The 25,712-nt window shown below is 42.5% G+C and overlaps 1 protein-coding gene across 1 annotated transcript in view; it reads left to right on the top strand.

Annotated features, from left to right (window-relative positions):
* The window catches only part of AFF3 (AF4/FMR2 family member 3), an 862,899-nt gene that overhangs the window by 212,674 nt on the left and 624,513 nt on the right, over nt 1–25,712 (top strand). The window contains exons 5-6 of the mRNA XM_029603314.1: nt 5,413–5,457; nt 25,303–25,481. Coding sequence (XP_029459174.1) covers nt 5,413–5,457; nt 25,303–25,481 — 224 coding nt within the window. The remainder of the gene's footprint in view (nt 1–5,412; nt 5,458–25,302; nt 25,482–25,712) is intronic.

The following is a 25,712-nucleotide window of genomic DNA, read 5'->3' as shown; positions in this document are numbered from 1 at the left end:
ATGGCCTTATCTTCCCTAAGAGCCCCTTTAACCCCTTGGTCAATTAATGGTCCAACCGACTCCCTCACAGGTTTCTTGCTTCTGATATATTTTAGAAAGTTTTTATTATGAATTTTTGCCTCTATAGCCAACTTCATTTCAAACTCTTCAACAGTCTTATCAATGTTTTACACTTCACTTGACAATGCTTATTCTTTTTCCTATTTTCTTCAGATGGATCCTTCTTCCAATTTTTGAAGGAGGTTTTTTTTTTTGTTAAAATAGTCTTTTTTACCTCACTTTTTAACCATGCCGATAATCATTGTGCCTTCCTTCCATCTTTCTTAATTCGTGGAATACATCTGGACTGCACTTCTAAGATTGTATTTTTAAACAATGTCCATGCCTGTTGACCACTTTTAACCTTTGCAGCTGCACCTTTCAGTTTTTTCTATTTTCCTCATTTTATCAGTTTCCTTTTTGAAAATGTAGTGTTAAGAGTTGTTGATTTACATATTGTCCCCCTTCCAGTTATTAGTTCAAATTTGATCATATTATGATCACTAGTGTCAAGTGGCCCCACCCACAAAAATGTTTGTGTAGATTTAGTCTGATATTAAATAGCATTTTTTGCAAGATATGTGCCATTGAATAAAGATAACCAAGTAAATTTATCTTGTTATCTTTAGCCATACTAAAGCTTTTAAATTTCAGTTACTGTGGGAGTAATTTTGTAAACAGCCCACATAAGTTATACCAACTTATACTTGTTGGTTCACTTTAAAAATTACCCTAGCAAAGCTACCTACCAACTCATAAAAATTGACATCCATGCTTTTTGTAACCACAGTCATCCCTCCCCTGCCCCCCCCCCCCACCCCTTTACAAGAATTTCATACTTTCTAGCCCTGCTTGCAAAAATTGCAGAGTTGCCTTCTTTCCTCACTCAATTTCTCACTGAGGATAGGCTTGTAAGAAGCGGTCCTCTCCCTGATATCTGGATTGGAATCCACTCTTTCCACCTTTTACTAATCATACAGCAAAACACATGATCCTAGAAAAAGGCCCAGAGTAGAGCCCAGGACCCTAGGCTGCTCTCCCTGGATTCTCATCAATTCCCCCACCTCTACTCCATGACTCATTGAGTCAACATTTATTGTGATTGCTTTGTTATGTTTTATCGATTTTATGTTGTCTCATGTTTATTTGTTCCACTATATTATGGATGTAAACATGTTCACCACCTAGACCTCACAGTGTTAGGCAGTTTATAAATTCAAATAAATGTAAATGTAAATATATACTATCCTGATACCAACCCACCCATTAGGGGATGGTCCTCCTTGCCACCTATACCTCTACACACCTCTAAGGAACTCCCTTTAACTAGACTTTCCGCTGAGGAATCATGTAGTCGAGCCCTGACAGCCCTACAGTTTTTTAAATAAAAAAAATATGTGCATAAATGAAAATTCTGCCCAGACTTTAAACCCAACCTTCTTTCCAAAATGCCTCTCCCAAATGTAGCTAACAGTCTGCGCATATGGGTCTTATGAATGGATTTCTGTCCACAGATTGGGCTAGCAATTTTATAAAAGGACAATTCTGTGGATAAAATACTGCTTTATACACAGAAATGCCTTTTTAAATTATTCTCCTTGTTACTATCAGGCCGATGCAATACAGTTCACTCAGCAGAGCGCACTGGTAAACCCGTGCTTGGACACATGTTATGGACGCGCATTTATAACCCCTTATTCTATAAGGGGATTAATGCGTCCAAAATGCGCGTCCAATACCCCACAGAGCTAATAGCACTCATCACATACAAATTCATATTGCTGAAGCTATTATTCTCTTCTGATGCAAATAAAAAATATGCGCCCGATGTGCACATTTTTACCCTCAGAAATTAATGCCTGCCCAGAGTAGGCGTTCATTTTTGAGCAGCCCAAAAAGTGTACAGAAAACCAGAAAATACTGCTTTTCTGTACTTCCTTTGACTTAATATCATGGCAATATTGTCAGAGGAACAAAAAGGAGGAGAATGTTTAAAAAAATATTTTTTTAAAAAGTGTGCCATGGTCAGGTTAGGAAACGGTATGGTTAATTAATGAGTGTCCATTTTCCTAACCCACTGACAGCTGACCTCTCCTGGACCCCTACCGCTGAGGAGATGCTAGGGGTGTACAGTTTCCCCTAGCACCTCCTTTATACCACGGCAGCTGATTTAAATATTTAATTGGGCACCCCGGAGAGGTCGATGGGCACGCGCACGTTAGGAGAGCGGGTGCTCAATCATGTGTGGCCGTTTTCCCCGTGCTGATATTCCATCGGCCTCTCTGTGAATTTTTCTAACAAGTTAAAGATAATGCTTGCCAATTCTTTCTTTTTATAATTCTTTGTTTATTAATTTCCATTACATATTGTTTAAAACCTCGGACTAATAAGACCAATAAAGACCAGCTTTAAGAATCATAAAAGTGAGAAGTTTAATAAAAAGAAATGCGTGGTTTCTTTGGAGCAGCAAGCAACACAAAGCAAGTGGTGCAAAGCTCAAATCTGCTCAGTCCTAATACTGCTAATACACAGGATTATAAAGGGTTACCTTCAGCCAATCAACAAGTGTCTGCAAGTAATCACCTCTTATCTCATAGCCAATTAATAAATTTGTGCATATGTACATGCCTGGTTACTATGGGTAGAAGCTTCTGCTGTAATTTCCAAGAAATGAGTCCAAGTAAGTTTTGTTTTCACTCAGGTATGATGTCATCTGTGCTGGCTATCATTCCACTAGGTGTAGTTGTGTGCTGGCTATTCATACATTCCCCCCTTTTGAAGGGTTTCTCCTAGGAACCCTTCACACCTATCTGCGTCGCACATCGCCTGTCTTAGGTTGTTCCGCCTGACCAAGGCTATTCCTTAGTGGCTAGAGACTTACCCATCTAAGTACCAATGTGCTCATTTTTCACAGATAGCTATTATAGGTGGTGGGGAATGGTTCGGTGTCATCATTGGAATCCAGGAGCATCAGGTTCAAGGTTTCAGCTTGATTTATCATGATCCGGGCGCTGGTCTGAGTTATCAACATTTCAGATACTTGATCGCGGCATCTTCTTAAACAGATACAAAGGCATGGCAAGCAGAGGCAGACAATAAGTCCTAGTAAGGCAATCGTACACATGGAGCCAATTAGAATTTTGAATCCTGAACCTAAGCTAGAGAAAAAAGATCCAAGGGATCCAAATGGATCATTGACATCAAGTCCTTTCCAGGTTTGCACAGGTACATGTGCAATTGACATCATGTTGCGGGTGATCTCTTCAGTTACTTCACCTTGGTCGTCTATTTGAAGACAACAGTTACTGAGGTTAAATTTACCACATAGTCCTCCTTCTGAAGCTAGTATGTAATCTAACGCTAGATGGTTCTGGTAAATGGCATTCCGGAAACCCTTTTGATGTGCAGCTAATATTCTCAGTGCTTTTACAGTTTCATTAGTAATTATTTCAACAACAGCTTGCAGTCTTATAATATGATTTAACATGTAAATTGGAGTTCTGTAACCCCAAGAGCCATCCTGAGCCCAGGAGGCTGGGTCATGGGCCAATAAGAAATTACCATTTGAGCTTTCATGGTATAGTTGAGGAAAGATTGTGACAAACAAGAGGAATTGCCTACAGCAGTAATTACATACTTGAGTGGAAAAACATAAATGGCATACAATAATATATCTATTTCAATAAGTTGAGGTAACAAACAATCATTTACCAAATATGTATTAATCCTCAATAGGGATCAATTATAGAGATGTGAATCGTGTGCCCGATCGTCTTAACGATCGGGTTCAGCTAGAGGGGGGAAAAAAATCTGATCGTGGGTGATGTGGGTGATGTGAATCGGAATTGGTTCCGATTCACATCGTTATTTTTTTTTTTAGTGAAGCCCGACCCTTTAAAATTAACCCCTTACCTTCCCCCACCCTCCTGAACCCCCCCAAAACTTTTTACGATTAGCTGGTGGTCCAATGGGGGCGTGGGGACCGATCTCCCACTCTCGGGCCATCGGCGCTATTTTGGCTGCCACTCAAAAATGGCGCCGATGGCCCGATAAAAAAACAACCCCACCCGACTCTTTAAAAATGACTCCTTAGCTTCCCCCACCCTCCTGAGCCCCCCAAAACATTTTAAAATTACCTGGTGGTCTAGTGGTGGTCCCGGGAGCGATCTCCTGTTCTCGGGCCGTCGGCTGCCACTCATAAAGATGGCGCCAATGGCCCTTTGCCCTTACCATGTGACAGGGTATCTATGCCATTGGCTGGCTCCTGTCACATGGTAGGAGCACTGGATGGTCTAAATTAATCAGATGTAATGGGTGAATGTCAGATGTAATGGGTGAATGTCGGTTACCTCGACTTCCTGCTGCCGAATTTCGGTAAGGAAACCTTTTCAACTGGTCCCGTGATGGTAGAGGGCTCTCCAGAGGATTTCACCCCCGCTCCCTGGGTTCCTGTGGCGTTGCTCCTTTCCAGCAACGCTGCCTCCCGGGGTAGGCCCAAGGATCTAGCTTCAGCCGGATTGGCTGGAGCACTCCATTCTTCTGGGGAAATAGATGTTTGCTGCTCTAGGGGAACTCCGGGTTCAGCTTCCTCCCTCGAGCTCCCCAGCGAGCCTGCTCCCAGAATCTCAAAACCTCGCCGCAGATGAAAGTCCATCGGGCCCATAATTGGGGTATGTTACGTTACTTCTCTCTCCTTGGCTCTCCGCTTCCTAGTGGTATGCGGCATGCCTTTCTCATAGGGACCCGAGGAGCACTCTCAAGTGCGTCCTACCAATGCGGCCATCTTGGATCCTACTGCTTGCTAATTCTTACATGATAACTCATAAAAGATACAGGTAGCATCTACTGCGGTGCAATGTTTTAATAGTGCAAGTACACCCTGAAACAGTGTTCCTGTTTACTCTGTAACCCTTTATATTTGATGCAAAGGAAAACCACACAGTTTTTTTTTTTCCCCTAAGTAGTAAAGATGAAATCTAATCCTATACTCAGCATAAAGATTTGTGGAGTATCAGTGCAGGAATATTTTATCTTTGTGCATGACCAGAGCCCTTGGACTATACTTATAACTTGTGATTTTCCCCTGCATTTGTCACATATTGGCTGAGAATGAATGTACAGAACTGCATTTAAACAAAGCAGTCAGGATCAGCATGGACTGACAATTTTCTGCCTGTGTCAAGATTTGCAAAACAACATCTGCTGTTACTGTATGCAGCTTTAAAAAAACAACCTGGAATCTCACTGTGATTATATTACATTTTTCATCTTAAATTTGGTAGGTTATGTGAAGGTTGATTTGAGGATAAATGCTTGAAAGACCATTGATCCATTATAATCTGATGTTTTAATAATCTTCCTTCTATTTTACAGGACAGTGGATCTGGAGACATCAGCTGTGTTGAAGAAATTTTGTGGGTAAGAGCACTCTAAACAGCACTTTTATGTAGTATGATATAAAGAAGATTACATTACACATTCTGGTAGAAACTGCAAATGGATGCTACCATACTGTATTTAGTGTTTGAGTCCTTTTAGACGTTTGCATTTTCATAGGAAAGAAATTTATTCTTGAACTTGAAAGCTTCAGTCTGACTGTGACATATGCAATACAGCATTTTATCCACAAAAAATATGATTGCATATGTAATTTCACTTTTCATGTGATTTTTTATTTTGCCTACATTTACAGGCTATCTTCCCCCACAACTGGCAGAAACGTTTGGCTTAACTCCATTACAACAGAAGCAAATCTATGAAATATACATATTTAAGTTAAAAAAAAAAAATCATATGATGGTATTTTCCAAAATGTGCTTAGCACGTTCATCATGAGTGTGACAGTCTTTGAGATCAAGACTGTTTGTACGCATGTGCCAAGCGGAAGCTCAAGACCTGGCTCTTCGCCAAGGCATACACCTAATTTCTCCCTTCCTCTCCACTGCCCACCCTTCCTCTCCTCTGCCCCCCTCTTCTGGCCCTCTATCCCCTCACTTCGCCCTTCTCCTACCTTTTTCTCCCCCCCTCACCTCATACACTTTTTCTCCCCCCCTCACCTCATACCTTTTTCTCCCCCCCTCACCTCGTTCCCTTCCCTCTGCTCACCACTCCCCCCTCTCCTCCTAGCACTCCTAAATTGCTTATCTCTTAGTGTCTTCCTTTTGTACATATGTATATACTTACAAACCTCGTTGATTATTTAATGCAAATTTCCCCTTGTTATTCACACCCTCATTTATTCATTTGTTAACTTATTTTATTTGTTCAATGTAAAGCGCCATGCCTGGCGTTTGTTTGTGTTACACTGTAAACCGATGTGATATCCTGGATGAATGTCAGTATATAAAAATTTTTAAATAAATAAATAAATAAATGTGGATTGCAGGTATATGATGATGATCAAGAAAAGGTCGCGGGATTACTTTTTCCGGCAGGGATCCATAGCTCTCAGTGCTGACCTGTACGAGATCTCAAATCACGATTCATGGGATTCCACAAAATTTAGTGAAGTGAATTAATTTTATGGGCTCCAATCCTGTGATTTGGATCAGTGGCCCCCGATTCTTCAGGTTGTGCTGTGATTTGGTTCCAATGTTCATTGTATTCCCTTCCCTTCCATTCTGATTATGTGTGGATGCCCCATTGTTCATTCACTTAGACAACTGGAAGAGTCAAATATCCACTCAGGTTCATCATCTGTGGAATTATATTTGATTCCTCCTTCTCTTTTGAGCCACAAGCAAATGCTATGATTAAAGATGCTTAGTCAGAGCCGGTGATAGCTATTTTGCTGCCCTATGTGAACAACTGCTGTGGTATACCCCCCGCCCCCCCTCGTGTCCCCCAGTTCATCTATCTCCCTCCAGTAACCCTAACTTTAAAATCTGATATTTCTCTCTATCCAGGTCTACCCCTTCTCCTTTGCAACCCAAGGCCAGGCAAATTTTAAAGCCCTCACCTCAGCCTTCTACATACACACACACATACACTTAAAAATTATACATTTATAATAACAGATTTTACATTAAAAGAACATTCAGAGCATAGTCTTCTAAGGTAAAAATATAACTTGCAGCAACTTGTATGTTATGTTTACATGCACTGCTTGTGGCATCAACCAGAAAGCCCTGCAAAAATACCCATATGGTATTAGGCCTATTATAATGCATGATGTGGGCTTCACCCTCAGAAAGCCATGAGTGAACAATTACGATACAGTAAACCTCCCAAAGCACATCAGCACTAACTGTCAGCACTCAAACAATAACAATCTTATCTATGAAAAAGTAATACTGCAAATATTATACCATGTCCTAAATACCAATACACTTCCTATTAGGAAAACAAAACAAGCCAGATTGCTATAGATCCCTACACAAACTATATGCTAGCAGAATACCTCACCTTGGTCACACATGCAAAACACAGATAGACCATCACCAAATACAGAATAAAAATCAGAGACCATAACATAAATAAAAATGTGCATACAAAAGTGGAACTGGAAACCACAACAAGCCAGACTCTGAATACAGTGCAACAATGGAAAAACAGAAACATCACCATTCATCATAAAATATCAAACAATAAAATCAAGAAATATAAAGCTTCAATCACAACAGTAAAAACATATTAATAATGAAAATAAATATTCCAAGACAGCAAAAGTATAAAAATCCAATAATTAAAAATTCATATAAATTGATTTTTAAATTTCACAAACACCAGTAAAATATTTCAAAACAGCAGACACATCAATTAACACCAAATAATTAAAACTAATAAGGATTTTTTTTTAAACTCTATACCTGGGAAATTTTGAATTCCAGTGATCCTGAGATTGTTATGGATTAGTGGGTGTGGGAGGGTACACAAACTTTCTCCTCTCTCTCATATTCACACACACCTACTTTCTCTCATACATATTCATGCTCATACACTCATGCTTCCTCTTTGATGCATACAGTCCCTCTCTCCCACATGTGCACGTGCACATATATACGTATACGCTTGCATGTCCCTCTCACGCATATGATCACACACACTGACACATGCTCTCTTTCGCTTATTCACTCCCCCCACACACAAACTACTTCTCTCACATGATCCTTCTGTCCGACACACATATACACACACACACACACACACACACGTGCTCCATCTTTCATATAGACACACGCATGCACATACACACACACACACACACACATGGACCTCACCTTCCTTTCTTCCTCTTGCTCCCACAGCAGCCCTGGGCCCAACTCTTCAATTTAGCCTTCATTGGGTTAGGATTGCGAGATGGCCTCCACTCCACTTTGGCTACTAGAGGGATGGGAAGCCCACAGCGTCACTATCTCAGCTCTTTCTCTCACTACCTCAACTCTTCTTCCCCTTTTCCTCAGTATCTTGGCTCATTCCCCCATTTTTCTTCCCTTCTCTCCCTGAAGAGAGTCTTCCCTCCCTCCCTCTAGATATTCCCCCTCTTCTCATACTACCTCAGCTCTTCTTCAATTCCTGTCTCTCTAGAGATTCTTCTCCCTCTTTTCAACTCTTAGTGAATCACTATCACAGCTCTTCCCCATTCTCACCCTCTCTCCTCATTACCTTAGCTTTTCCCCCTCTCCGTTCTTCTAGAGGCTCTTCTTACGCTCTCCCTCACCTGTTCTTTCCTCCTCTCTTCTCAACCTTTCCTGTGTTTTCCCCACTTTCTTACTTCTCTTGCCTTCTTACTTAGTTACTTCCCACTTCTTTCTCCTTCCCAGGCTCTTCCTCCTGTACAAAATGGAGTGGAAGCCATGGGGCTGCCTGACAGAATCCAACCCATGGCAGCCTTAGAAAAGAAAAGGCTCTGGGCTGCCAGTAGCATAGAAAGAAGATTGGTCAAGGGGAACCCTAACCCCTGCCAATCTTATGTAGCAACACACGGATCCTCTGTGCAAGCCGTGTGTTGCTACATAAGCCGTGTGCAAGCAGTGATGTCATTTCCTGCTGCCACAGAGCCAGTCTCACAGGAGGAGCAACAATATTTTGCAGCTTTTATTATAAGACTTGCCCTGCAACAGTAAAAGATGGCTTTATTGAAATGCTGCTACTGCCAGCTCGTGTGGAGGATCTGTGTGTTGGTACATCGGATCGAGCAGGAGTTAGGTTAGTTTTGCCCAATCCAATGTCTTCTATGCTGCAGGTGGCCTGGAGCCTTTTATCAACTTCGGTCACTGGAGAGGTGAATTCTGCCAGGCCTGCTGACTCTGCTCCATTGTGTCTGCTGGTGTCCCCAGGCCACCGCTCCCTCGGAGCCGCTGCCCTGTGCAAGTGCACAGCTTGCACAGTGAGTTGCACTGGCCCTGTGTTTAGTACAAACTAAAGATTCTATGGAGATTGAAACTATTCCTGAAAACAAATGATTTTTGAATGGCGATGCAATCCCTAGTTATTTCAAGGTTGAATTATTGTAATGCGATGTACATTGGACTTCCAGTTATGATAATCCAGGCATTTCAAGTAGTGCAAAACTCTTCAGCCAAAGTGTTGGTAGGGGTCTATGAAACAATCATATTCCCCCTATATTATAGGTTGTACAGTCATATTTTCCTTATATTATATAGGTTGCTTTGGTTACCAAGTGTTCTGGCAAGTAGAGTTTAAGATCATATCATTGATTCAGAGAGTACTAAATTCTAAAGCATCCTATAGTATTACCTCTTTAAAAACTATATATTCCAACTCGTACTTTGAGATCAGTGGGAAAAAATGTACTTGATATTCCCTCTCTGTGAGTTGTACATCTTTGTTAAACAAGTGAGAGAACCTTTGCAATAGCATGACCCATGATGGGGAATGCATTGCCAGATACCCTAAGGGCTGAAAGAGATGAAAAAATACTCAATAAAAGTCTGAAAACTCTTTTGTTCTCTGATGCATTTGAAGCTTAGCGAATAATAACATAGCTATCTATGTGAAATGGGTGAACAAGACTATGCAAGTGAAGGAAATAAAGAGTGTTGAAGACTGAGGAAATAGTTTTTCTTGTAATTGATGAGGAGATCTATCAGAGACCTAATTTTTAGTAGAATACAGGATTTGGTGCAAGAGATAGTGGACCGGTTTGGGAAATGTTTTCCCAAACCGGTCCACTGGGGTATCTGACTCAATTGTGCAGTCTTTCTGTGGCACATACTTTAAAAGCTCCCAAAAGCATACTGAGCTAATCATTGAAACATATACCATGCGACCTGGAGCCTGGCAAAATTTAGAAAAATCTCCAACATAAAATTTCACATTTTTCCTAACAAACTAAGTAGAGCACATTCTAAACTGAAGGTGAGCAAACTGAGCTGCCGTCCCCCTTCTATGCAGACAATTGGTTGGATCCCCCCACAAGACTGTTTGCATCTGTCATATATCCTGGATATTTGACCTACTGTTAAGTCTTTTGTCAACTAATCAGCTCTTGAACCAGTTGCCAAGTAGTGAGCCATTCTGCCAGCCAGTGGCTCAACCACAAACAGACATTTGCTGTTGTACTGCTTCTATTGTGCTCATTCAGTGAGTATCCCCCTGCCCCCCCCCCCCCGTACTGCCGCATCATTATTTAAAAATTGATGCTTGTTGCCAGCCCTTCCTCAACCTTTCCTATTCTTACCTCCTTCTTGGCACCCTGACTCTTCAGGAGGCTCACTGGTTCCGCAACCAGCTGCCCCTCCCAAAGATCAGCCCAGCCACCTGAGGCAGAAGCCTCAGTAACATTGCAGAGCCACCTCCTTCTGGCTCACCCCTACCCCCCCCCCCCCCCCCATATGACAGTAGCTTTGCCTCCCTTTCTCAGGGCTGTTGGGTCGGTGGACCCTTGGGCTGAGGGGAGATTGGTTCTACCTGCAGATAGGACTCCCTGTAAGGTTCTCACTGCCAGCAGGCAGACCAAGGCGAAGCAGAGAGCAGTCAGGAGCTTCACCTTTACCAGCCCATGTTCCCCTCCAGTTGAGCCTTTGGGTGCCGGGCCCGGAAGGTGAGGGTCTCAGCTGATGACTGAAGAGGTAGTCCAAGGCCAGGCTGAGGTTGTAGGCCATCAGCGAACAGATGTGTTGAAAGTCCAGGAGAGTGTCAAGGACAGGTGGTAAAGTGACATATCCAGGGTTTTCTGGTTGCCACCATAGCAGTACATGTAAATATAATATACATATTGTAAGTGATATTTTTACCTCAGAAGACTGTGCTTTGAATGTTCTTTTTCATGTAAAATCTGTTATTATAAATGCATAATTTTTTTATTGTGTGTGAGGAGGGTGTGATGGGGTGAGGGGTGCAAGGCTGTAAAGTTTCCCTAGGGCCTCTAATACCCTTGCATTAGCCATGGGCATTTCTGTGCGAACACTTAACAGAGTCTCCCAACTCGTGGTGTCATGTGTTGTGTAAAGGGGGAGGGCGCAGATTTTCATTTGGCCATTGGCGCCAAGTTGCCTGGCTAAGGCTCTGTACTTGCATATATGCTAATTTTTACTTGTGTAATGTTTTGAAAATTCACCTTTTAAACACAGCAACATAAAACAAAATGAACAAAAGGAAAAATATACAAACATTTTTTTGGCTGTACACCCTAGGAAAGAGCAGTCAGTATGGACCTGTGGAGGAAAGAAAGAGGGCTGGATCCTCTCTGTGGGTTTCATCAGGAAACCAAAGTCAGGAGGGCTGCAAGGTTTCCTCCCCAGATCCTGGGAGGTAAAAGCAGGCTGTGCAAATAATTTTTACAAATCTATTCTGGGAATTTTTTTGGATTTCTACTTGCACTAAAGTGAAGGACAATTTTCAAAGTTATTTATTCAAGTAAATAGCAATTTACCTTGGTAACTGTCTATCTGAAAATTTCTCTCACTTAATAAAGCAAATTGAGTGAGGTTTCATAAGCAACATATTTCTATCATGATTGAGGGGCATGGTTCTTCATGAAGTTAGCAAGTAGCACATTTAAGACTAATCGGAGAAAATTCTTTTTTACTCAACGCATAATAAAGCTCTGGAATCTGTTGCCAGAGGATGTGGTTATTGCAGTTAGTGTAGCTGAGTTCAATAAAGGTTTGGATAAGTTCTTGGAGGAGAAGTCCATTAACAGCTATGAATCAAGTTTACTTAGGGAATAGCTGCTGCTATTAATTGCATCAGTAGCATGGGATCTTCTTAGTGTTTGGGTAATTGCCAGGTTCTTGTGGCCTGGTTTGGCCTCTGTTGGAAACAGGATGCTGGGCTTGATGGACTCTTGGTCTGACCCAGCATGGCCATTTCTTATGTTCTTATGTTCTCAAAAGGGGGTGTGTTTTGTGCAGGATAAAAAATAACATGCATAGATTGCGGGGTCCATATTCAGTAAGCCGGCAATTGGACAAGTTATCTGGCTAAAATGTAATTACGCTTCAAGTGCTGATTCTGAAGAAGCAGTGCTAGTAGAGCAATGGAAGCAGATGCGTTTATACTTCCCTCCTGGCAGGTATTTATAGGTATTCTGAGGTGGGGGGGGGGAGTTAAAGGGATGGGGAGAGGCCTGGGGGAGTCCTGGGGTGATGGGTGAAGGATGACTGGGACTTGATCTTTTGGTCGGTGAGAGGACATCGGGGGTGGGGGCCTTAATTTAAATTTTATGCAGAGCATTGATAAAGGTTGCGGGGCCCGAACTGCGGGCTCTATGACAATTGCCCATTTTCAATGGGTTTGGGGAGATGAGGGGGAACGAATAAGACCAACAGGGCCTTCTCTGATATTCGAAGGAGAGGCGGGGAGGGAGTGACTCGGGCTACAGACCCATTTATATATATATATTTTTTTTTTTTATTTTATTTTATTTTTTTAAATAATAGTACTACGTACTTAATTGGATATCTTTGAATATATCTGTTTAAGTAGCTAGTTATCCAGCCACACAAGGTCTATTTAAGCACGTCTAGAGTTAACTGGTTAACTTAGTTACAGTGAAAAATCAACTAAGTTACCTATATAACAACTCTTCCCCATGATATGCCCAGAATGCCTCATTTTTATCTGGATAGATTTTAGACAGATACTTTTCCTTTGAAAATTAGGTACAAGATCCGAGGGCATAAAATATCTGTGGAGTTAGTACTTAGATGGAGAGTGTCACATAATTCTGCAACACAACCCCATACACTCATGCAGGGTAACCCTGTGGCCACTCAGAGGGTCCTGCCAAGCATTGCAAAGGCCCAAGTGCACCTGCACATGTGTTCCTACACTGGCAACCACAGGGTTCCTGCTTGCCTCTGGGAAAGTTCCCCACCCACAAGCTGTCCCCTGGTGGTTTCTAGTGGCAATGAGACCCCTCACAAGCAAAGGATCACAGAATTACTAGGAAAATACCCACAAACGAAATGCACACAATACTGGGATTGTTAGTCAGTTCAAGACAGGCAGAGCTTAGAAATTAATGAGTTTATTAACAAAAAGTGGGAACAGTGAACAGAAAAACATAAAATTTGCAAACAGGAACAGGTAAAACAACAAGGATTAACACTAAAAGGAAACTAAATACTTGATACTACTTATCTAGTCCCTGGAGAGGTCAGGAAAAAAGGCTCTCTACAGGAGCTGAAGAGGGCCTCAGCATAGAGATCTGCTATCTCTGTACTCCCAAATGGGATTAGAGAGTTCCAGAATCTTCAGGGCTAGTTCTCCATCTTTAGGGCCAATCATTGCACACAGTGCTAGCAGTTGGTCTCTGATTAATGGCTTTCTGAATGGTAATAGTTTCTGACCAATGGCACTGCAGGATGTTTCAATTTTACATTTCCTCAGGGCTGCTGGGTTATGTATGGTGTTCAAGCCACCTTTTGAGTCAAGGCAGCATCCAAAGCCTCTGTTTGAACTACAGTGCTTGTGATGTACTGTTATTGCTGTAGTGTGGTTGGTACAGCTTAGGGAGTGAACACCCTAGGCCCACAGCTGACGGAGGCACCCTGGGCTGAGAGTGGTCAGGAGTTTCACCTGTACTATTCCCTTTCCTCACAGATTGAGCCCTTGGGTTTCAGGGCCAGCAAGACTTAGACGAATGATAGAAGGTCAGGGCCAGGCAAGGGTCAGAGGTGGGCAGCAGGCAGGAATAGTCAATGTTCAGGCAAGGGTCAGTGGCAGAAGACAAGCAAGAGTAGTCAAAGTCCAGGCAAGGGTCAGTGGCAGGAGGTAAGCAAGAGTAGTCAAGGTCCAGGCATGGGTCAGACCAAGAAGTCAGTCCAGGGAGAAGACAAAGACAAAGCAAGGGGGACTGATGAGGCAGGGCAGGCTGGATGAGACAAGACAAGACTGAGTTGGACAAGATGAAGCAGGACAGCCTGGAGAAATGAGGCAAGGCTGGGCTGGACAAGATGTCATCATTGGGCACCTCTTCCTCTGTTCTCACCGTGGGGTCTATTAGTATTGAGGTGCCCTGTGCATGTGCACCTAGGTGGGGCCTGGGGAAGCATGGCAGCATTGGAGCTGCGACAGTGCTGACGGCGTCCCAGGTCAGCGGCGGTGTTGTTGAGTGCAGCGAATCATCCTACCACAACTGGCAAATGTAACAGTGCAGAGGTCAAACACTAGCTGCAGGCTAGCACAGGAAATGAGCTCTCTGGGGGAAAGTGTCAAAGGCAGAACAATAACCTAAGGGAATGCAAAACCCCTGATTAGCCACAAATAGTTTGAAAATTATCCACTTAATGCAAACAGGCTTTCCCAGGTATATGTTCTGATTCTGTTAAGTATGTGTAGTTGTTGATTGCTTTTGGGTTTTTTTCTTTTTTTTTTTTTTTTAACTAGAACCTGTCCCAAAGGGGGCTATAGTTTCATAAACCTTCATTCAAAGTTTTTTGGGGGTTCTGCAGTTGTTATCCTCCATTTCATGCTCTTTCCCTCTCTTGTCTAGACCAGCCAATGAATTAACAGTCTTCCAGCTGAGAAGCACATCCTTCAATTTCCACTGAAGCGTGGTGCAAGTGTGCTTTTAAGTCAGTCCATAAGTGTTATTATTAAGGAATGGTTAGAAGCCATCCTCGCTCATGGGGGCTTGTGGGTTCATTTGGTAAAGAATGTTGCCATTCGCTCCCTATGAACACCGCCTCTGTTCCGTCTCTAGCTCCTGCCGGCCTGAAGAGAAAAAACCGGGGCTAGGAACTCAACCAAGGTCTCCCACACATCCATATACAGTAGTACACTGGGCTAGTCAATGGTAGATTTATTTAACATTTACATTTATTGAGGCCTTTCAATGTATACAGACACCCAAGTTAAAGGAAAATGTGACAAAATATCAGCAACTAGAAAGTAAGAGGAGACATTGCTGCATAATCAGATTTTATGCATGCCAGGTAAAAAGAAACACAATGTTCACTTTTAATAAACACTGTTTAATCATTGAGGTTTGCCGCCGAGAAGAAAAATCAATAAAAGGCTTCCAAACTAACACATTTTGATGGTGTCATTAAGGAAAAGCTGTTAACTTCTACATTTCCATCACTTCCAAGCAAAGGATGAGTGTGTGCAGGGGGGTTTCCAATTTTTTTTTTTTTAGACAGCATTCCTGCAATTAACAGGACCAAGAAACAAACTGTGCCTAGCTGGAACTTGCTTCGGGGCTTGGAGGATTACCTTTCTGAGAATATAAGGGGTGAATCTTCCTTGAGTTGATCAGGGTAATTGTGAGCACTCTAATAGAGTATTCAGAAACTGAGTGGGCCTGAGGAGAGACCGAAGAGTGGATTAACAAGTGAATGATGATATTCTGGATCTTATGAGGACAGTGTTTGAGGAAGCTTATGATTTTTTTCTCTTATGCTACTGTTATTTTTTTTGATTGATTGATACCTTTATTGTGGTTTGGCGCACTACTTCAGGAGTGGATAGTTGTTTCATTGGTTATGCCTGTGTCCTTGGCCCAGTTTGGCCCTGCAGGTTAGCCTGCCCCCACCTTACAACCCAGGAGAGATCGTGCCTCCCACCTTGGAGGAGTTTTCTCCAGTGCTCCTCAAGGCTGGGTAGGTGACCCTTTCACATAGGGGGCTTACATGAATAATAAATAAATAACAGCCCAATTTGCCTCAGCGTGTGCTTTCACTTTGAAATTTCTTGTGGGTACAGAATATCCATGAATAATGTGCACCTGGTGTTTATATGGGAGTACATTTTTCATGGAAAATAGTGCAAGTAGTTCTGAACATGTTATTTTCCTCCCTCAATCTAAGTATGCCCCTGGAAATGCCTCCTCTAAAGGCATCTAAAAGCATGCACTTTGTAGAACAAATAAGAAATAGTTTTATACACACTAACGACCTGATTTTAGAAAGCATTCACACACTTAAAATTGGATTTTACACATGTATATGCACTTTACCCATGGAAGTGGGTTTTTGAAAATTGCTATGATATATGCCATAGAATTGTCCATAGGATATTTACGTAAGTGCACGTTGCATGTGAAAATGGCTTTTAAAAATTGCTACGATAGTGTTACTTTACACGTGTAACTCCTTTTAAAATTACCTCCTAAGGGGGAGGGGGGCAATATTTAGACAGTTTATGTGTGTAAATCACTATTTACCTGCATAGATGACCTTGAAAATTGCCCTCTCAAGGGATAGTTTTTTAACACTGCCCATAGGTTTGCTGGCAACTGTGCACACACGTTGTGCCAACATTCACAGTGGACCTTCGCATACAAGTCCACTTTGAAAATCATCTCAGCAAAGCTACATACATTAAATTAGGGGGCACATACAATTAGGGGATGCCCTGGGCCCCATCGAGGGGCCTTCTTTAAGTTTAGAAGTTTTGGTGGGTGTGTGGGAAGGTGCTTGGGGGTGGAGGGGGTGGGCGAGGGGGAGTCCCCCTGAACCCCAATGATATTTTTATAAACATTTGGGAGAGAGGGGGAGGGGGGGCGCTATACTCCCAATGATTTTAAATCAATATTGGGGTGGAGGGTGGGAGGGGGGTCCAGAGTCACGATGCATGTAATTGGAAAGAGGGAGTGGGGGACACTATTTATTTTGTGAGGACAGAACTAAGGGGGAGGGGCCATCACCATGAGTGAAATATTTTTTTTTTTTAGCTTTGGCATGTCAGGGCTGCCACTTCAGGCGGCCCTGACACCCCCAAAGTACAAAAAAACCCCCCTAACAAACCCCCAAAAACCCTGATGCTTCAGATTCAATGGTTTGGGGTATAGGTCGTTAAATATTTAAATCAGTGGTACTGTATATAAATGAGACATATACTGTGCTTAAACTCCTGGAGCTGCTGTTACACACAAGCATGTTGGCTTATAGGAAGAAGAAAAACAGGATACGGTCCCAGTAACGCTTTCTCTACATCATTAGTTGCGCTCACCAGAGAGAAAGGTGAGGGCCTTTGACTTGAGCTGACGGTATCTGCTAGTGAGGTCACGGTGATAATGAACTACCCCCTCACTAAAGCTTATTTATCTTAACTGATTTTATGTGCGGGTTTCACAGACCTGTGAATTTATCTCTTTCCACTGACTCTGTGCAAGGTTAACCTAGAGTTTCTTGGGGGGTGGGGGGAGGAAGAGGAAGGGAAGGGGAGAGGGTTGTCAGAGCAATGTGACTGCCGTATCTACAGTTTTTAATAAATTCTTCCATAATACCTGTGCCCTTCATGAAGAGGTTAAAAAGCGTTCCTTCTTTTTTTCTTGCTGTAGGAGAACTCTTTTGTTTCCCATGACTTGTGATTTAATAACCATGCCCCTACTTCCTTCCAGTCTGACATGCACCTTCAGAAATCTGCTGTCAGCATAAATGCTGAGTGTCTTTGCAATCGTTATATTAACTTGGCTGAGATGTAAAATATGACAGTGACGGTCTTTGACCAGGTTACATTTCCTTTTCAGTGAAAGTGGCATGATATTTTTTTTTCCAGGAGGAAGAAAGGAACTTGTCTGATACTGGTCTACCGTGGGGAAAAACTCTTGATGTTTAGGAGCTGATGTACCAAAATGCTAAATGTTAACGACTTATTACATCAGCGTTTCCTAACCTTTTTTTGATGCCTAAGGTATACCTTCATTAACAAAAAATGTGCAGCCACACCGATCTCCACAGAGCACAGCCATGGCCAAAAGACCTAGGAAAGCACCGAAAACACCATCGGTCTTTCTTCCAAATTTTAAAACAAAGGGAAAGAGGACGCAAAGACACACACGAACCCGTCACAGTGCACCAGCTCTTGCAGGAGAAAGGGAGAAGTCAGTGTGGCGTGGGAAGCCAGCTCAATCAGTTACTTTGATTGCTGCATGTGGCTGCCAGAGCTCCTTCACTGCTGCTGCTCCCAACGCTCAAAGTTAGTCACATCCAGGGCTCAGTGCACACACTCTTGACATCTTACTTGGCCTGGGGATAAGACAGAGGATTGAAGGACTCAAGGACAGGGAAGATGAAGAAGTACTATATGTGCATGTGTGTGTGCTACACCAATCGGTTCCCAGCTGTCCATGCCCTGCATGGTGCCCATTACATACCAGACTCCACGGCTCATGCTGTAGCTCTGTGCTTTCCACCTGGTTGCACCATATGTGTGGCATAGTCTTCCTGAGTTAGTGCATCATGCATCATCCAGTTTAAAAACCCACCTTTTTGAGACTGCTTTTAAATCTTAACTCCTGATTATCTTGTTTACAGACTAGTTTTAACCATTTTCTTAATAAATTAAATTCATAAAGCCTCTTTTGCCCTGTATATTTGTCTTGATTGAATGTAAACTCTACTGAGAAGGGACTGTCTCTTATATGTTTTTGCGCGGTGCTGTGTATGTCGAGTAGCACTATAGAAATGATAAGTGATTTTCAGAAACGAGTTCCTATCAGTTTAAGAGCCACCTCTTGTGTCTCTTGTTCCTGTACAGTGCAGTGAGCAGAGCCCAGGTGTTGGCCTGGATCAGAACATTAGGGAGTGATGACTTTTCTGTGGCACACCGGATCAGGTCTGAAGCACACTGGTTGGGAAACGCTGTATTCCTACTTTTAAGATGTGAGAAATGATGTTATCATGGCCAGACTAACGTGTATTATGGTTCCCTATTAATGTATGGTAATGGTCACGCAAATGAAGAATAATGAGCTGATCATACATTCCATTGGTTTGCACCATCGTGTGATAAGTAACAAGGGAATTGATTGCATAATATGTAAACTGGAAAAATAGCACTCCCTGGAGGGTGGCATTAAGAGCAGAATATATAGGGACCTACATTTTTGTTTTTTATTTTTAAAAATATTCCCGGGGATTTTATCAAGGTTTTTACTATGGCAAGAACAAAAACAGAGAAAATCAGGGTAAAAATGTGACTCCTTATTTTTCCAAGTAAATATTGAAGTTTATTTTGATGGATAGAAGGAAAATAAAATATTAAGCAGATTCTCCCAGTCAGCAGCATCCCTATCTCTACCCTCATCTCCTGCTTAGTGTGTCCCTTTCTTTCTACACTGGATATTCCCAAAAAGCAAAGCGGAAGCCGATCCAGTTGGCTGTGTTACAGCATCGACGTTCATTCTGCTACTAACCGCGGAATGCATCGACGTCCATTCTACGTCGATGCATTCCGCAGATTTGAGATCTCCTTGAAGCGCGATTTTTCTGAGTTTTCACTGCGATCCACGAATTAATCTAAGTTCGTGCGTGGTATTGTGACCTTTTCACATTGTGACAGCAGCCCAGCAGGCATATTTTAAGTCCTGCAAATAGAATTTGCCCTGAGGCAGCTCTATGAGCGAAACTCGGCCAGAGTCGGGCAATGAAATAAAGGGCTTCTTTTGTTCATCCGATTCCTACACGGGATATTCAACAGCATGGCTATGCTGCTGAATATGCCCATATTTGTCGCTACTTAGCAAGCTACGTTTTATCTGGCTAAGTTTAAACTTGCTAGGGGGCAAGTCTAACTTATCCAGTTAATTTGACCAGATAAATCTGAATATCACTACTCATCTGGCTAAGTCAGCCCAGTAAGTAGTACCAAACACTGCCCACCTGCTGCTTGTCCACTGACCACCCGGCTAACTACTTAGCCAGCTAACAGGGTCATTTATCAAATCGCATTATGGCGTTTTTGCATGCGTTAAAGCATTTTCACATGCAAAAAACACCTTAATGCATGCGATAAGCACCATAACGCATGGAACAATGCAAAAGTTTAAAAGGGCAGGGATTAGGGATGGGAATTCTGTAAAAGTGGACTGGCTTTGCGAAGCCATAATACTTAGTTTTAACGCTGAAAATAACTATACTGTTTTCAATTGAGTTAAGCTGTGCAATGTCATGCAATATTCCCATAACGCAATTTGCAATGTTTTCACAAATTCCGTTTTGGGCATTTTTAGGCTGGGGAAGGGAGAGAGAGAGAGAACCGCTGGTGGTGGCACCATAGTAAGAAGCCATTTATGCTACTATAGGAGGCCCACCTTGTAACTTGAGGTGAGGTTTAGGTAGTAGTGTAGGGGTTAGGGGCCACTTTTACATGCAGAGTGAGACGCATGAACAAAACAGTGCACTCTTGTGAAGATTTGATGTGCTTCGGAGTGAGGAAACTCACACAACGATGAGATTTGTACAATGTTCTCTCAATCTAGCTTGATGTTACCCAGGTAGAGAGTCCATCAAGCTAGGTTGAGAGAACACTATACAAATCTCATCACTGTGTGAGTTTCCTCACTCCAAAGGAGTGTACTGTTCTGTTCATACGTCTCACTCTGCATGTAAAATTGGCCCCTAACTGGGTGGGCCTCCTATAGTAGCATAAATAGCTAACTACTACAAGGGCCTTAAAGCTAGTTTCTCTCTTCTCATCTCTCTCTCTGTGGTGTAATAAGCACTTTGCAGGTAGGGAAATCCCCAATCTTCTGGGCTTCGGCTTATTGGGAAACCAATTGTGGAATTTGGATATGAGTTGGTGGGGGAGGGGGGCTTGCAATTTGCGGCTGGCTCCCAAGAACTTTCCTCAGGTCCATAGTTTTTCCAGGAGATGAGATACTGTTTCAGACTCTTTGGGAATCTAAAATTTTCTGGACCTTGAATTGAGAATCTTCTTCCATAGCAACTTCGGTGATCTGGAGGGGTAGTCTGCCCAGACAAAAGGGAATGGCAAGTTTTAGTTGTGAGATATAGACAACATAATGAATTAGTAAAGATGTCAATAGTTTGAGCTTGTAAGCCACAGGGTCCAGTTGTCGCACGATGGGAATGGACCCATGATTCACAGTGCAAATGTTAAAGATGGCATTTTTAAGCGCGGGTTTTTGGTTCTGAGCCAAACCATGCATCCCAGGCAAAGTTAAGGCATTGGGTGACGCTTCTTATCTGTGTGTTTTTTAAAATGCTCTGCTGCTTGCTTTAGGAAATAGGTGTCTTCTGCCACAGTTCCTGGAGTTCCTGTCCCATCAGGTTAGCTGCCGGGCAAGGGACGAGATCGGAACTGATCTTGGTATATGAGGATGGTTTCTGAACAGATTATAGAAGGGCGATGACTCTGTGGAACTGCTCACATGGTTATTATGGCAGAATTCAGCCCATGGAAGGAGAAAGGCCCAGTTATCCTGCCATTGGGTCACATAAGCTCGTTAGAAAGGCCTTAAGACACTGATTTTTTCGCTTGGTATGTCCATTGCTCTTGGGGCGGTAAACTGAAGTGAAATCCAATGTAATTGCAAACTTTCTGCACAAGTCTTTCCAGAAGAAAGCCATGAACTGAACTCCCCAGTCTGAGAGGATGTGAAGGGGAAGCCTGTGCAGATGAAAAATATATTGGACAAGGAGTTTAGCCATTTCAGGCACAGATGGGAGGCCTGGAATGGGCATGAAATGAGCCATCTTAGAAAATCTACCCACTATCACCCATATAGAGGTGTTGCCACCAGAGAGGCAAAGTTCAGTGACAAAGTCAATGGCCAAATGGGTCCAGGGTTGCTTAGGGGCTGGCAGCACAACCCTGAAGGTCATGCTCGCACACTCTTATTCATGGCACATGTGGGGCAAGACTCTACGTAACACTTCATGTCAGTCTTCATCGAAGGCAACCAGTAGTGTTGGATGTTCAATTCCAAGGTTCGGGTGATACCTGGGTGTTTCCAAATAGGAGTCATAAGCCCACTGAAGAATCTTCTATTGTAAGGTCCAGGGAGCCACATTCTTCCCAGGAGGAACTGTAAATGTGACAGTGACCACAATCTTTGCAGGATCGATTATATGCCATGGGGATTCCAGAGAGCCTTCAGTATCAAAGGAACATGAGAGGGCATTGGCTCATCAGTTCTTCTCAGTGGGATGGTACCGCAACTCAAAGTCAAACTGATTTAAAAACAACAACCAGCAGGCTTGCAGGGGGTTCAGTCTTTGAACTTGCACTAGATGCTCTAGGTTTTTGTGATACATATACTGGGTGCTTGGCTCCTGCCAACAGGTATTGCCATTCTTCCAAGTTAGTTTGACCACTGGAAGCTCATGATCTCCAATGATATAATTCTTCTCTGCCAGAAAGAATTTCTTTGAAAAGTAAGAGCAGGTAATGAGTGTATCAATTTGGTTATGCTGTAGGAGGAAAGTGCCTACCCAAAGGGTAGATGCATCTACGTCCAGAATGAATGACTTGGATAGATCTGTTTGGTGTAGGTATGGAACAAGAGTGAACTCCTCTTTGAGACACTCGAAAGCTTGGATAGCATCCATAGTCCGGTTCTTGGTGTCCAAGCCCTTTTTAGTTAGGGTTGTGAATGGGGCCCCCAAGGAGAAGTAATCATGGGTAAATTGCTTATATTAATTTGCGAATCACAGGAAGCACTTTAAGGCCCACAGGCCGGGGGTCACTCTAGTAAGGATTTTAATTTTTCTGGGTCCATAAGGAGGCCTTGATGAGAAATAATATATCCCAAGAAGGGAAGGTCTTCCTGTTTGAAAGTACACTATTCTAACTTGGCATAGAGGTGGTGCTCGCCAAGATTCTGGAGGACCTGTTTCACATTATGTCAGTGCTCCAACAATGACTTCAAGAAGACTAGAATTTCATCCAAATAATTACCAAATGGGAGTAGAGAAGATCCTGAAAGATCTCATTTACCATAAATTGGAAGACTGAAAGGACGTTGCACAACTTTAAGGACATCCTTAGGTATTCTAGTCTCCATTATGGGTGTTAAAGGCACTCTTCTACTCATCTATCTCACAGATTCTGATCAAGTTGTGTACCCCCCAAAATTCCAGCTTTGATGAAGGGGCGGAAAAAAATGGGTATGGGATTCTGAAGACAGCTAATGCTGGGACCCAACTTTTGTGGACTGAGTTACTAATACACTGACATTGGGGATAATGCATCTGCGGCCAAAGTCAAAGGCAAAGAACATTAAAGCAGCTTTGTCTGAATAATCAGGAAGGTTACTCATCATGTAAAAATGTTGAAGTAATTTTGTTATGGATTTGACATTTTCTTGGACTTGCTTGTAAGTATACTATTCTTAACATAAGGCATGGGGGTAATCTGCATGGAGTGGCAGTTAATATCCTTAGACACAAGAGGGTAACAAAAGAACATAAGAACATGCCATACTGGGTCAGACCAAGGGTCCATCAAGTCCAGCATCCTGTTTCCAACAGTGGTCAATCCAGACTATATGTACCTGGCAAGTACCCAAAAATTAATTATATCCCATGCTACTGATGCTAGTAATATCAGTGGTTATTTTCTAAGTCAACTTGATTAATAGCAGATAATGGACTTCTCCCCCAGGAGAAGTCCATTATCTGCTATTAAACCCAGCTACACTAACTGCTATTAAACCCAGCTACACTAACTGCACTAACCATACCCCCTGGCAACAAATTCCAGAATTTAATTGTGCAATGAGTGAAAAATAACTTTCTCCGATTAGTTTTAAATGTGCTTCATGATAAATTCATGGAGTGTCCCCTAGTGCTTCTATTATCCGAAAGAGTAAATAACTGATTCACATTTACCCATTCTAGACCTCTCATGATTTTAAACACCTCTATCATATCCCCCCCTCAACTGTCTCTTTCCATCTAACCTCCAAGGAGAAGCAGTTATTTATTTATTTATTTATTTATTTAAAAACTTTTCTATACCGTCGCTAAGTTATATACCATCGCAACAGTTTACAAATAGGCACATAGACTAAGGTAAGTAAATGTAGGATATCTTACATTCTAACAGATGCCAATAAAGTTTGGTTACAATTTCATAAATAAAATCATTATTTGAGTAATGTTGGTCAAGTCCAGGTATATTATTGAGTTACTATCGCTTTGAAATATTACTTCTTAAAAGTAGGATTGATTAAATTCATTCTCATCTGCATTACCTTGTACTTTCATTCTCTACCCGCCACACTCTTTAGTGAAGGCTTTTTTAAAGAGCCATGTTTTTAGATTTTTCTTAAAAGTTTTGAGATTATTCTGTAATCTGAGTTTAGGTGGCATCATGTTCCATAGTATGGGCCCAGCCAATGATAAAACCCTTTCTCTCACTTGGGTTAATTTTGCTGACTTAGCAGATACTTGAGGGCAACCTGCATGGAGCGGCAGTTGCTGCCATGGGAATCTTGCTGGGCAGACTGGATGGACCATTTGTTTTTTTCTTTAGACAAAACTATGTTAACAATACAAAAAAACAACACTATGATAAATATTTGGGCACCCCGAAGGTGGTCAAAGAGCTCTGAGATCAAGGGAAGTAGACAATGTTTCTTCTTTGTAATAGAGTTAAGACCACAATAATCAATGCAGGAACATAACGACCCATCCTTCTTCCCAACAAAAAATAATCCAGGTTCTGCAGATGAGGAAGAGGGGTGAATGAAGCCTCTGTCCAGGTTCTCTAATTTATTTGGTCATAGCCTCTGTTTCAGGGGCAGAGAGTGGGTATACTCTGCCTCTAGGTGAAACCTTGCCAAGAATCAAATCTATGGCACAATCATAGGAGCAATGAGATGGCAGGATCTCTGCTTGCTGTTTCCTGAAAACATCTGTGAACTCGGTATATTGTGGTGGCAGATCTGGAAGCTATCCAAGCCACAAGCACCATAGGCGACACTTTGGCGAGGCATTGCTTATGACAGCTAGGGCTCCATCTGGTGATTTGCAATGTGGTCCAATCAATGTGGGGCTGATGTAGCATGAACCACAGCAGGCCCAAGGTAATTGCATTGACTGCCTTGGGCAACACATAGAGGCTGATTTGCTCTCCATGCAAGATCCTTGTTTGCATGGTCAGTGGTACTGTGGCTCTTGTAACACATCTGGGCAAAGGTTTTTAGTAAATGGAGATCGAGAGCAGGGAGACCAAGGGAACCATCCATATGTGGTAGTGTTGGACCAGAGCTTCATGGATAAAACTGCCATTAGCTCCAGTATCCAGAAAGACAAGAGATTCAACAAGAATGACCCCATGATGTAGACATACTAGTCCTAGCATTTGAGGAGAGATGCAGGGGCAGCTTTTCCTACCAGGCCTAGGTCCTTGAGTTTCCCGGCATATTCAGTCAGTGACTTATGAAATACCCAGATGCAGAGTAGGTTAAGGTTACAGCACCTCTGCTTCTCCTCTGCTGACAGCTTGAAGTGATCCACCTGCATGGCAGTCACTGGAGCTAGTGCCAGCTCCGAGGAGAGCAGAAGGTTATT

Source organism: Rhinatrema bivittatum, chromosome 5, assembly GCF_901001135.1.
Source record: "Rhinatrema bivittatum chromosome 5, aRhiBiv1.1, whole genome shotgun sequence".
NCBI classification, from domain to species: domain Eukaryota; kingdom Metazoa; phylum Chordata; class Amphibia; order Gymnophiona; family Rhinatrematidae; genus Rhinatrema; species Rhinatrema bivittatum.
The sequence above is the reverse complement of the archived record's forward strand: the minus strand, read 5'-3'. Positions and strand labels throughout refer to the sequence as shown.